The sequence below is a fragment of the Triturus cristatus genome, chromosome 7 (assembly GCF_964204655.1).
Source record: "Triturus cristatus chromosome 7, aTriCri1.1, whole genome shotgun sequence".
Taxonomy (NCBI): Eukaryota; Metazoa; Chordata; class Amphibia; order Caudata; family Salamandridae; genus Triturus; species Triturus cristatus.
Window position 1 is genome coordinate 1147971836 of NC_140590.1, and position 14176 is coordinate 1147986011.

At 42.9% G+C, this 14176-nt stretch overlaps 1 protein-coding gene across 1 annotated transcript in view; it reads left to right on the plus strand.

Annotated features, from left to right (window-relative positions):
• LOC146811282 (uncharacterized) overlaps positions 1-14176 on the plus strand; it is a 117037-nt gene that overhangs the window by 38567 nt on the left and 64294 nt on the right. The window contains exons 4-5 of the mRNA XM_085618354.1: positions 3520-3725; positions 10963-11100. Of these exons, the coding sequence (XP_085474480.1) occupies positions 3520-3725; positions 10963-11100 (344 nt within the window). The remainder of the gene's footprint in view (positions 1-3519; positions 3726-10962; positions 11101-14176) is intronic.

The window sequence follows — 14176 nt, forward strand, 5'->3', positions numbered from 1 at the left end:
CGAAGTCGGGCCCCCCTCCAAAACATTATGGCAAGGATTGGGGGAGTAGGAGGGAAATGGGTGCGCATAGGGAGTGGGGCTTATGAGATGATTTCAGGAGTACTTTTTCTATAGCTTACAAACCTCACTAAATATGAGACTTCTAATACAGCAAAAGCATCAAACAAAAACATGTATTATCCCAAACATACTTACCCCCATAATTGGGGTGTTGTGAGCCCCCCCCACTCTTGGACCCCAATGCAACTACACCTGCTGCATTTCTCATAACTGCAGTCCTAAGTAGCAGGCTATCTCCTTTGCATCTTTTACCTCTTCCCCACTTTGGCGGATCATCACCTCGGCCCTAATGCTAGAAAGAAAAATATTCTGCCATGCCCCTTTTTTAAAGGTAAACTGTCATAATTGTGATGCAGTGGGCCCCTCAAACCCCTGAGCCCCAGTCCTGCTTCATATGCTTCCCTAATGATAACCAGCAGTGGCCACTTGCACACCTGGCAGCAGTACCAGCTTCACTAATGAATGGCCTTTTTAAAAAGAAATTAAAAAAGAGACCACTTATATGGTCCCCTTCTTTGGGGTATTTCTCTCAAGGAGCTGTCTCTGGCCATTTGTAAACATAAAAATGAGTCCCCATACAGTGCTCCCTATTCTGGGCCTTCTCTTTGACAATATCAATGAATCTCACTCCTTTCCTCTGTCTCCTGGACCATTACTGTGAGGCTCCAGTAGTCGAGAGGATTAGGGCTTTGCATCTGAATGCAACCCTGCTGGCCTTCTACCTGCCACCCCATGGGCTCAGCTTTCACACACAAAACTGCTCCAGAATGGTTAATATTGACTTTGAGGTGCCTCTGCCTGAAAGCGAAGGGTGTGGCGGTAGTGCAGAAAGTTGAAAAAGAAACCAGCCATTAATTGATTGAGTCACTTAAAGCCAGGGCCACTGGAATTATGAGTTTCTGCAGCAGTATTATTTTTGCACATAATTATGAGTTTACCGTATTTGCTACATAATCCATAATTTGCAGATTCCAGCAAAAAAAACTTGATTTTAGCTTAAACGGAACAAAAGTTACTTAAAACGAGGCAAAGTGTTCCGGAGCAGTGGGAGGCCCTTTGCAAAGATTGACTGGCAATCTTGTAGTTGCTTACGGCTGTATTTGGGTGAGATGAAATATTTCCCTTGACAGCGTTACCATGAGTTAAAATAGCAAAATAATGAAGTAATGCTAACCACAAAATGTGCCACATAATTAACCTATTTTTTGTTGCATTATTTAGTCAACCCTGCAGCATAATGTGGTCCTATCCTACTGAATTAATCCAGCGGCTCTGCTTAAAGCTTCATGGCGGCAAAGATTTATTCTTTTTGAGATGTAATGCAGGGGTGTTAGCTGAGATTTGGAATAGTGGAGGTACTTTAAAAAATGTCTGCATTAGATACAGTTGTATTACTTATTACTAAAAAGTATAATATGTAAGAACTTGTTTTACCTCAATCACTGCATCATTTTGCTGCAACAGCAGCTTAGTGTAGACTATTTAAATACTATTTTAAAATAATGACTTACATATTCAGAATGCTTTCTGCTACAGGCTGAGACCTCATAGCACTATAAACAGGGCCACTGGAATTATGTGGCAAGAGACGGCCAAATTATGCAACAAGCAGAGGCGAATAATGCTGCATAATCTTGCCTATTTTGTGATAGCATTATTTTGCCATTTTTCGACTTGTTAAGTGTCCTGGCATATATTTCCCCTCAGTAGTACCACTTTAACACCCGCATATAGCAATAAGCAACAGAAAGGTGACCAGTCAACCTTTAGAAAGGGCTTTCCACTGCAAGGTAGCGTGTTGCTGCTGCCGTTTGAGCTCGAAACGTGTTTTTTTTTAAAAATCTGCAAATCATGCAGCAGATGATGGATTATGTGGCAAATGCAGGAAAGCCATAACTATGCTCAAAATGCTAACACACGTACACACACATTTACAATGATGGTAGTTGCAAACTGAGGTTTCATAACCTAAAAGAGTGCATTTATCACCAGTTAGTTTAACTTGCATTTATTTTTCAATTCCTCTGTTATTGTATTATTTCATACACACTTAAAAGACTGTAATAACACAAAACACTTGCCCTTTTTTAAAAAAAAACTTCTTTGATCCTGCCAGCACACTCACTGACCCCCGACCCCACCACACTCTGATAACAGTTGTAACTTTCACTTCAAGGCCTGGGTGTAAATGAAGATGGCCTGGAAATGCAGCAAATAAAGCTCGCTGCACTTCCAGGCCATCTTCATTTACATGTACTTTCAGAGGCATTAGCGCCCCCCTGGGAACCCATACACGCCCCCCCCAGGGGGGCGCGCCCCACAGTTTGAAGACCTCTGCTGTAGGTTAATATGTTTGCCAGTTATATACATTCTTTAACATATCCATCGCGCAGTGATATTCATTTGGACTCGGTTGTAAATCGTTTTTTGCTAGGCACACGGGCAAAACTTTGTTGGTTTTAATCTAGTAAGTGTCATACTCACTGGTAGCTTCTTCCTAATTTAATTTACTTTTGTGTGTGCAGCCTCTCACTCTCTCTCTGCAAATCAGCTGTCGTGACTGAGGAATTATGATAATTTATTAGCAGGCAGCTGAGATCATCCCTGCTGGGGCCTCTCACATCTTATTTGGTACAGTCGGGTCCCACAGTGACCTTCCATTTCTGGTGCTTTGCAGCAGTTTTAAGATCTTCTTAGAGTTTCTCGTTGCTCAAATGGGTGAAATCTATGATATTTATATGTTTCCCTCAACTTCACTGCATGATTTTTCTCACAGAAAGTGTCACTTGAACGTTACTCATAATTACACTGAAATTATGAAAATGTCACACATAGCAATATGAAATCTTGGCAGCTATGCAAATAGTTTACAGCAAGGGCATTTAATCACATATGTATGCATTGAGATAGGTAGAATGATTGATCTTGACTGCTTCTCCTGCCAAACAGTATTACATTTAATAATGTTGTTCCAGTTGATGCACTGTGTGTGCATGCATAGTTATCACTGTTTTCCTTTTCCTCTTGGACTGTTCTATTGACATGTCTAAGAGTATATTTAAAAAAATGTCCTTGTTGATAAGAATACAATACTAGATCCTCAAACAATATCAGTAATTTCTTGGCAAGGACAATTCCGCCAAGCCCTCTGTCAGAGGGTTGGTTTGCTTACTGAAAACACTATGCAAATGGTAGTGACGCATTTTTGACTTCTACTGTTGTCTACACTCATTTCTCCTCTTTCCCGCTTCTGCTTCTCCTTCTCCCCTAGATCACCTGTTCTGGGACCTCAGTGTTTCCTCTTATCGTTATGACCTGCTCTACACTTACTTTGCTTCTCTCTTTCCACTCCACATCCCCCACTTTACTCTCCATGAAGCTTCACCCCTTTTCCCTGGATGCTCAACTTTTTTCCATGATCCTTTGCTAGTCGCATTTACTTTGTTCTTCTCCCTTCAGCTGGGTCGTCCCATCTTCAGCATCGCTATCAACGTGCAGCGGCATCTGCTGGTGTGTGGGTTCAAAGGCCAGCTCATGGTGTTCCCGCTTGATGAGAGAAAGGTGTCAGGCCATGTGATTGACAGAGTAAAGGGGAGTTCAGACAACTCGCACACCGACATTGTGTCCCAGATTTGCTGCCAGGACCACCACATCTACACTACTGGGTGAGTCTGATTCTGGCAGATTAGTCCAACAGGGTCTCCTCTTCCTTCCCAGGAAGGCACTGATTCCTCTGCTCCCTGCTTAACCTGACACTGATTTTTCATTCTACCCCCCCCCCCCCACCCACCATGGCCAGGCCTTGTTCTCACCCTGCCCACAAGCTGGCACTAGTTCTACTGCTTACCCATAGGGTGGCACTGATTCGGTCGGTTAATAAAATAAATAAAATTCCATTTATAAAGTGCATGGTTACACCCAACGGTGTCCCTGCGCTAGGATAGAGACCCCCAGAGGAAGAGAAGTCAAAGCTCCACCTACGCTAAGAAGAAAGAGGAATACTGTGGTGAATATACAGAAAGTCGCAAATTAGGGTTGAAATAGCCAGGTTTTTAGTAGTTTACGAAAGTTGCTTTCAGTAGCTTCGACTCTCAGAGTCAGTGGCTGCAAGATGGCTCCCATCCTGGCCCTTTGGATTTTAGGTACTGTGACCAGGTGGGCTCCCGCAGATCTCAGATTGCGGGCTGGTGTGTAAGGATTTATCATCGAGTGAAGGTACCTAGGGCGTTTCCTCCTTTTATTATTATTTTTTAATTAATTTTTTTGCATGGGAGGCAAAACCAAAAACCACATACATCAACATGTTATATTTTCAATACGAATACAATCTTGTCACCAGGGGAGCAGAACAAAACGAATACATGGTAAAACAAACCACAAAATCTAACGTTCAATGTTACTTATTCCATGCCACACCGTGTTAAATCTCCGCATCGAATTTAGGCCTCTAACTTTAGCCAAGACCTTCTCCCTCTCAAAGACCTCAATAACAATAGCCCGCCATTCTGCTGCCCTACAGGATTTTGGAGAGATCCAAGCTCTAGAAATAGCTAATCTAGCAGAAACTATAATCACAGACAGTAATGCACGACGTGCCGGATTAGCATCCTCCTTATACCCCAGCATAATCTCCTCATTAGAAAAAAATCAGATCTAACCTAAGGCGATTTTTACTGACTAATATAACCTCCTGCCAAAAAGCCCTTAGCTGTGGACAAGTAACAAACATATGGAGAATATCAGCCCTATATTCTCCAAATTTAGGACAATTCGTCCTATTACTTGAAAAGTGAGTTCTTGATTGAGCCTACCTAGCTATCTTCTTGGGAGTATAATACAGCATACACACCGTTTTAAACTGTTGTAGTCTCACGTTGATAGACCAAACAGCTTCTTTTAGTATACAAAATGCCTCATCCACTTTTTTAGGAGTTATTTCAGTCGCAAGGATTAAACTCCATTTGGAAACTAACTGCAGACAAGGATGAGCTCTTTCCTGGCAAAGGAGCTTAAATGCTGCACACATTGTCTTCTTCGGAGGTGCCCCATGTAAAAACATCAATAAATCCTGAGTCGCTATCGATTTAAGACACTGTGAATTCCCCCCCAAATCTCTAAATTGTAAATATTTATAATAATGTTGCCGTGGTATCAAAAAAGTATCCTGCAAATTTTGAAAGAATCGAAAGCCATTACAATCATAAAAATCTTCCAACTTATCCACACCCAATCTAGCTCACTGCTTTGCAATCCCATCATGAAAAATGTCTGGGAGAAGCGGTTATCCCACAGAGGGAATTTATTAAAGTATACCGGTAAAGAGTACCTAGCGGCAATTTCTCGCCAAATAGAGACTAGCCGCCTGACGGTCTTGAAGCGTACCCTCTTAAAATAGTTCGGATCATGTATCGGTAGAGGAACTTACAGCTGTCCTGGCCTAGTAAAAGTTTATGATTGAAATACTGATCCTTGTTAGAGAAAAAGCTACGTAACCTATTCATGAAAGAGGCCCAATAATATAATTTAAAATCAGGAAGTAAAAGACCGCCTTGATTGAAAGGATACTTTAGAAATGTAATTGCACAGCGAGCACGCTTATAGCCCCATATGAAGGGGAACAACCTTTACAACGCAACTTTTACAACGCACTACCATTACAACGCATTTTTTACAACGCATAATCCATTACAACGCATGATATTACAACGCATGACACTACAACGCATTTTTAAAAACTACCTTTACAACGCATTCCATTACAACGCATACTACCATTACAACGCATACCATTACAACGCATAATATTACACTACACTATCCAACACCTACCCTACTGATGCACCCCCTGGAGTTAGAATAGTAATTTTTACCCCTATACTATCCAACACTTACCCTACTGATGCACCCCCTGGAGTTAGAATAGTAATTTTTACCCCTATACTATCCAACACTTACCCTACTGATGCACCCCCTGGAGTTAGAATAGTAATTTTTACCCCTATACTATCCAACACTTACCCTACTGATGCACCCCCTGGAGTTAGAATAGTAATTTTTACCCCTATACTATCCAACACTTACCCTACTGATGCACCCCCTGGAGTTAGAATAGTAATTTTTACCCCTATACTATCCAACACTTACCCTACTGATGCACCCCCTGGAGTTAGAATAGTAATTTTTACCCCTATACTATCCAACACTTACCCTACTGATGCACCCCCTGGAGTTAGAATAGTAATTTTTACCCCTATAATATCCAACACTTACCCTACTGATGCACCCCCTGGAGTTAGAATAGTAATTTTTACCCCTATACTATCCAACACTTACCCTACTGTTGCACCCCCTGGAGTTAGAATAGTAATTTTTACCCCTATACTATCCAACACTTACCCTACTGATGCACCCCCTGGAGTTAGAATAGTAATTTTTACCCCTATACTATCCAACACTTACCCTACTGATGCACCCCCTGGAGTTAGAATAGTAATTTTTACCCCTATACTATCCAACACTTACCCTACTGTTGCACCCCCTGGAGTTAGAATAGTAATTTTTACCCCTACACTATCCAACACTTTCCCTACTGTTGCACCCCCTGGAGTTAGAATAGTAATTTTTACCCCTACACTATCCAACACTTACCCTACTTTTGCACCCCCTGGAGTTAGAATAGTAATTTTTACCCCTACACTATCCAACACTTACCCTACTGTTGCACCCCCTGGAGTTAGAATAGTAATTTTTACCCCTATACTATCTAATACTTACCTTAAATGTAATTTAATAATATGCGTTGTAATGGTATGCGTTGTAAAGGTAGTATGCGTTGTAATGGTAGTGCGTTGTAAAGGTATTTTTTAAAAATGCGTTGTAGTGTCATGCGTTGTAATGTCATGCGTTGTAATGGATTATGCGTTGTAAAAAATGCGTTGTAAGTGCATGCGTTGTAATAGTGTGCGTTGTAACGTCATACATCCCCATATGAAGCTACTCACGACCCCAACTAGTTTAAAAATAAATAAATTGGAAACTCTCAAAGGAATTGACCGAAATAAATACAAAAACTTCGGGAGGATCGTAATTTTTATAATATTACATCTGCCTATTATACTTATAGGCAGTTTATGCCAATTCTTACGTTTTTTAATAACATTACTCAGCAAAGCATCATAATTTAGCTTAATTATGGCCTCAATCTGGGACATAATATGAATGCCAATGTAAGTAGCTTCAGAGCATGTTCCCATAACAGGGTTATCTGGTTTGAAGTTTAGTGAGACCTGAGTTTTGTTAGTATTCAGTTTATATCCTGAAAAAGACCCGAATTTTCCTGCTTCTTGTATGATCAATTCTAAGGATCGGCCCGGATTCGTCGTAAAGATAGCAACGCCATCTGCGTAAGCATTGACTTTTAATTCGTTACGTCCTGGAGATAATGGCAAAATATTTTTATTGGCAAGTAAAACCCGGATGAAAGGTTCAAGATTTAAAGCAGTAGTGGGAAGAGAGGGCATCCCTGGCGCATACCCCTATTTATACAAAAAAGCCTAGACTGTGAGCCCGCGTAACTTAATTTAGCCTGTGGGGTATGATAAAGCGCCTTTACCCACTCCAAAAATCGGCCTGATATTCCAAATGCAGGAAGGGTAGACCAGAGATAGCCCCATGCCACTTGGTCGAAAGCTTTCTCCGTATCCAATAATATCATACCCAAATTAACACCGGATTGTTTAGCCAAACCGAATGCCATTATAGCAGTATTAATATGTCCTGTAGTATCCCGACCTGCTATAAAGCCATGCTGCTGGCTAGAAACCAGTTTGGACAGCAAAGGAGCAAGGCGGTTGCCCAAAATTTTTGCATATATTTTAGCATCTGCATTGATAAGTGAGATCGGGCGATAGGATCCGCACTCTTCAGGTGGCTTTCCCTTCTTTAAAAAAAAAAACGATTTTAGTAATATCTTAAGTTGGCGATATAATGCCTGACTCACCTATTTCTATGATAACCTTAATAAAAAGTGGAGTTATTATATTCTTAAAGATTTTATAAAATTCAACAGGTGTCTGATCTTCACATGAAGCTTTACCCAAAGGGAGTGAAGACAAAGCCGTCCAAATGTCTTCTGACATTATCTCTGAGCAGAATTGTGTAACATCCTCATCTAATAATAAAGGAAGTTCGGCCCTAGCTAAATAGCTGGAAACCTCCTCCCCTATTACTGAATCTGATGGGGCATAAAGATCCTCATAAAAAGTTACAAATTGTGTCAGTATCATATGAGTTTGTGTATGAAAAACATTATCCGCACCTTTGATTGTAGTAATCAAACTCTCAGCCTTATTGTTAGCTATTTTAACCCGTTTACCGTGGCAGTAATTCCGCCGCGGTGCGGGGCGTTCCATTGAGTGGGCGGGGCCGCGTCGGCCAACAGACGTGCGCAGCACTACCGAGGTAGTGCTTGCGACAGCCGTTGGCCGACGGGCACAACGAATGGGTTAAAAGCTAGTATCCTGCCCACCTGCTCACAATACTCATATTGAGTTGATCGATATTTATTATAAGCAACAGCCACTCTTTCCTTAAGTTTCCCTGCTGCTAGCTCTCTTGCTTCTATCAATTTAATATAAGCCTGAGACTGATCCCCATCTTGTTGCCTAATAGCCATTGCATGGGACTGTTCTAAGTTAGTTAGCACTGTACATGCCGCCTTAATAGAAGCCTCTCTGGTTTTATTTTTCTCTAATATGAATTGTTGTATGATACCCCTTATGATTGCCTTCATAGCATCCCAAACCATACAAGATGAGGTAGTATTAATATTAAAATGCATAAATTCTGCCAACAATTTCCCCATATGTAGAATATAATCATCATCCGCCAACAAGTGGCGTGGAAAAGAGAAATAATGACTTGTATTAGTAACCGGTAGCAGTTGAATAGTTAGCAGAATGGGATTATTATCTGACGTAATCTTAGTACACACCTCCATTTTAGCTTTACGCAAAACAACATCAGCGACCAAGGCCATATCTATCCTTAGATACTGTCTATGTGGGTGTGAATAATATGTAAACCCCGGTAGATTTGGATGTAGCACCCTCCATGCATCCCGAATATTATACAAACGTGCTAGCTCCAAAATTGACGCCCGTACTTTCGGCATTCTCAAGATTGGGCGCCGGTTAGTAGAATCAATGGCTTAATTCATAATACAATTAAAATCCCTCATAACTATCAAAACGCCTTGTACTTCCAGTAAAGTTAGCATGAGTGAGTTAAAAACCTCGGGGTCATCCACATTAGGCCCATAAACAGCAACTAGAATCTATTTAATTCCAAGAATCTCAAGTTGAGCAATAGCCCATCCCCCCCTGGGGTCTGCCAAGACTTGGTGAATTTTATATACAAGTGTCTTACTAGCTAAAATGGCAACTCCCCTGATCGAAACTACCTGAGATGAACACACAAATATATCCTAGCCAAGCTGTGTAAGCAATGCCCTATCTGTATATGCTAAATTAATTTCCGTTATAAATATCACATGATGTCGATACATTTTTAGCTCCTCTCGTACAAGTTGGCGCTTACGTCCAGCATTTGACCCAGATACATTCCAGCATAAACATTTAATTATCCCCATGGTATAACTAAAAATACCTCACATCGCTGTATTCTCCTATAGTACCACCAATTAACAACTCTCCCCCATACCTTGAACATATCAATTCAATGCCCCTATTGCTTTTACCCTGGATTCTGTGGCAATAGCACATAGCTTTATAGACAGCCCTCCTCTCCACTGGCAGCCAGTGGAGAGTGGACAGATCTTTAGTAGTGGATGCTCTTCTGGGCAGGTTCAAAACCAAATGTGCAGCAGCATTTTGGATACGTTGGAGTTTACTGAGGTTTTTTTAGACTCCTAGGTAGAGAGTGTTACCATAATCTATCTGAGATGTGACTAGAGCGTACAGAATGGTTTTTCTAGCCGCAGTCCGTAGTAGATCTAGGAGTTTTTTTAGGACTTTGAGGGTCCCAAAGCATTTTCCGGCTACCTTCCTTATTGGTTCTCAAACGAAAGTTTTGGATCAAACCAGCCCCCCAGGTTTTTACTTTCCTCTTTAGTGACCGGCGTTTGCCCTAGCATCTGGGGCCACCAAGCTGATGATCAGATAGATGGTGATTTCCAAATTATCATCACTTCGGTTTTATTGTCATTGAGTTTAAGGCAATTGTTGGACATCCATGAGGCAAGCTCCCTAAGACAGGATGGGAACTGATTAGCCTCTGTCTCCGTATCCTGAGATAAAGTGACAATAAGTTGCATGTCATCTGCATATGACACGATGGTTACACTGTATTTTTCTACAATTTCTGCAAGGAGGCCAATATAAAGATTAAATGCTGTGGGACCCAGTATAGAACCCTGAGGGACCCCTTGCAAGAGGGGAATGCTCTTTGATAAATGTGGGTGCTGAGCGACTTGGAAACTGCGAGAGAGGAGGAAAGAAGTCATCCAGCGAAGAGCTGAGCCCCTAACCCCACAAAGGCTCAGTCTATGAAGAAGTAGGTTGTACAATAAGGTGTTGAATGCCGCACCAAGGTCCAGGAGCACCAGTGCTGCAGCATATCCTGCGTCTGCACATTTCCTTAAAGTTTCCGTTGTGAAAAGTAGGGCCGACTCTGTAGAGTGAGAGGTTCTGAATCCGGATAGTGAAGGGTGAAATAGATTATTTAGATTGATATGATTTACAAGTTGATTGTTCAACACTTTCTCCACAATTCTGGTGAAGAATGGTAACAAAGAAATTGGGTGTACGTTTTCTAACAACATAGGGTCAGTAGAAGTTTTTTTTTTTGCAGAGGTTCTAACCAATTTCTTCTTTCCTCCATCAGATATGACAAGAAGCTCATGGTCTTTGGCACATACCTGAACCAGGACAAACAGGTCCTTCGGGTGGTGCACGCCAACCGCCGGGCACACGCTGCAGGCGTCACACACCTGCTGATAGTGCGAGAGTATGAGAGCACCAGGTAAAGCGTATCAAGGAAAGGATTGCAGGGGGGTGGGGTGGGGCTGGTGCATCAGGATGGGGACTGGTGGGTTGTCATGCAGACATTGAGGACATGACTGCTGGTTTGAGAGGGGCTAGAGGGAGGACAGCCTATGAGAGTGAGGGCAGAGGGTGAAAAGGAGGCAAATGAGTGAACAATATCAATAGGTGAGAAAAAGAAGTAGTGGCTAAGGATAGGGAGGGAGGGTCAGTGGGCAATGCAAAGTGTGGGCAAATGAGGCAGTGGGTGGGTAAGCAGCCTACCAATGAGTGACCAGCCATGGTGAGACTCAGAGGGCAAAGGTACGGGTGGGACAGGAGGATGGTCAGCAGGCGCGCATGAAGAGGCGGGGAGGGTTCCCGTGAGCTTAGAAGGGTCCGTGGGCCAGGAAAGGACTCATGGATGTGAGGAGGTAGTAGCAAAAGGAAGGCAGGAAGGGGTTTCAGATTTCCATCTGATAGCTGGAGCAATCCTCCTTGAACCCGCGTCCAGGACTGAAAGGGAACATTGTAGGGAGTTTGATGGTCAGAAATCCTGTAAACTTTTTTTTTGGGGGGGTGGGGAGTTTTATATAGTACGAACTATATAGCACGAACTAGACCCGCAGGTATCAGAGCGCTTTACATGAACACCAGTTATGTTACAAACGGACACATTCATTTCTGTTGGGCATTGGGAGATTAAGTGATTTGCCCAGAATCACAGAATTGTGAGCGCCCCTGCTGACACTCGAACCCGGTTCCCCAGCTCCAAGGTTGACCGCCCCAGCTGTTAGGCCACATTCTCTCCCCAAACGTAGATTTGTCCACCATTGGCGATCCTCTTTGAAGACAGGGAATTAATTCCCCAGGGATTTGCATGATATGTTTGGATGGGCACTTTACCTTGTTGTAGTCCTGATGAGGACTGAATTTAGGCCGAAATGTGTCGACTCTCAGTAATAGGAGCACAACCACCTACAGATAAAACCACAGAGGACACATTAATGGAGGATGGAGGGCCATTGTCTTTGGGTGTATACATACCTACAAGTCTTGCGGCCGTGCTGCCTTCAGGTTAGACCACATATCAAAAGGAAACAAGCATTGGCATAGCCAATAGGTCTCGCCTTTGGGACCTTATAAGTGTTTAGCCATGCAACCGTTGCATAACTAAATACTTATAAGGTCCCAAAAGCGAGACCTATTGGCTATGCCAAGCGGCCGTGAGGCCGCGAAAGTGATCGCGATCAAACATCAAAGCGGCCGTGAAAGTGAAAGTAATCGCGGTCAAGCACGGCGCGCGCGCCCGTGCACATGCACTGTAGCTCTAGGCTGGCCTGGTAGCACTTTTTGGAGCCCTCTCAAAAAGTCTCGCCAGACCAGCACATGCGCTGGGTCAGGCGAGACCTAAAAAATGGACACCTTGCAATAAAATGAAATACCAAGGAGAATAGTGTTCATAAGCCTTTTGGAAAAGTGCAATGATATTTTGGGAAATGTGCAAAAATATCTTTGGGAGAGTAAATGATGATCAAAGTATTTTCTAATGTAATGTAATATGGACCATGGACATTGTTTTTGTCAATGTAATGAAGGATGTTGGTAAAGAATTGTGTGTAGTATTCTTGTGAAATAATAATTTCTGCCAAATAATATGGCCTGTACAATATTATAATAATATTGTTAACCAAATATTATATATTGATAATTTATCCCCACGGAGAACCCCTTTAGTTGCACTATGCTATATCATCAAGTGCAGAAAGTGCCTGTTCTAAACAGAAGTCATTCAACCCTTTTTGGGAATCACGACCATTTCTCAGAAGGTACCAGTGCATAGAGAAACGGGGAGGGGCTTAGCAGGCTCGAGATAATATCATTATGTGAATGGAAAAGAGATCCCAATACTAAACTTACTAAAACCTGGTCACTTCAAATGTTGCTGTATCTCCGTGACTACGGTTTGTTGAGGTATGTGGCGTGCTGGGGGTGGAGGTCTACCGTCCGTGCACCAGGCTCTCCTGCAATATGCGGTTTGTTGAGATGCGTGGCATGCTGGGGTGGAGCTCTACCATCCGTGCACCAGGCTCTCCTGCAATATGCGGTTTGTTGAGATGCGTGGCATGCTGGGGTGAAGTTCTACCATCCGTGCACCAGGCTCTCCTGCAATATGCGATTTGTTGAGGCAAGTGGCGTTCTGGGGGTGGAGCTCTACCGTCCATGCACCAGGCTCTCCTGCAATATGTGGTTTATAGAGGCACGCGGCATGCTAGGGGTGGAGCTCTACCATCCTTGCACCAGGCTGTCATGCAATATGCAGTTTTTTGAGTCATGTGCCATGCTGGGGGTGGAGTTCTACCAACTGTGCAACATGCTCTCCTGCAATATGCGGTTAGTTGTGGCACGCGTGTGCTGGGGGTGTTCGCCATAAGTTGGCAGGGTATGCTCAGACGTGAGTCCCTTGCTCACTTTGCCACTGGATTCAAGCAAGCCTGGCTGAAGACGGCTGAGACCTTGAGTCTGTGACACCTGCAAAATGGCAATTCAGGACCAGCCCAACTGAAGAACCGAGTAGCCATGAACCTCACATTCGGAGAGCACGTAAATGCGAAACACGTGCCAGGTTACCACCCAGACTGCATTTCCCTTCTCCCACTGCATTGGTCAGGGTTGTCAAGCTTCCCAGTTCAATGTGAGTAACTAATTCAATCCATTTTTGTTCTCTGCATTATCTAAATATAAATTTAGGAATACAAGCAACAGAATCCAGAAAACAGGCATTGGCAAAGCTCCTAGATCTTGCCAATGCAGACACATTGGCTTTGACAATGCTTTTTGCTGATGCAGTTCCTACATGACAAAAAGAACGCTTGCTTGCCTATGCTGAAGAGATTTGTCAAATAAAATAATGCTGATGTGTACGCACACAAGCTCCATCACGCGACAGCTGTCCAGCATGATGACAGATGTGTGTGCATGCATCAGAGGAGCTGCAGGGGAGGTTTTGAGGAGCCATGGGAAGTTTTGTGATGGGAAACAGCAATTCAGGGAGAGAAGGAGAAGACACATGCACT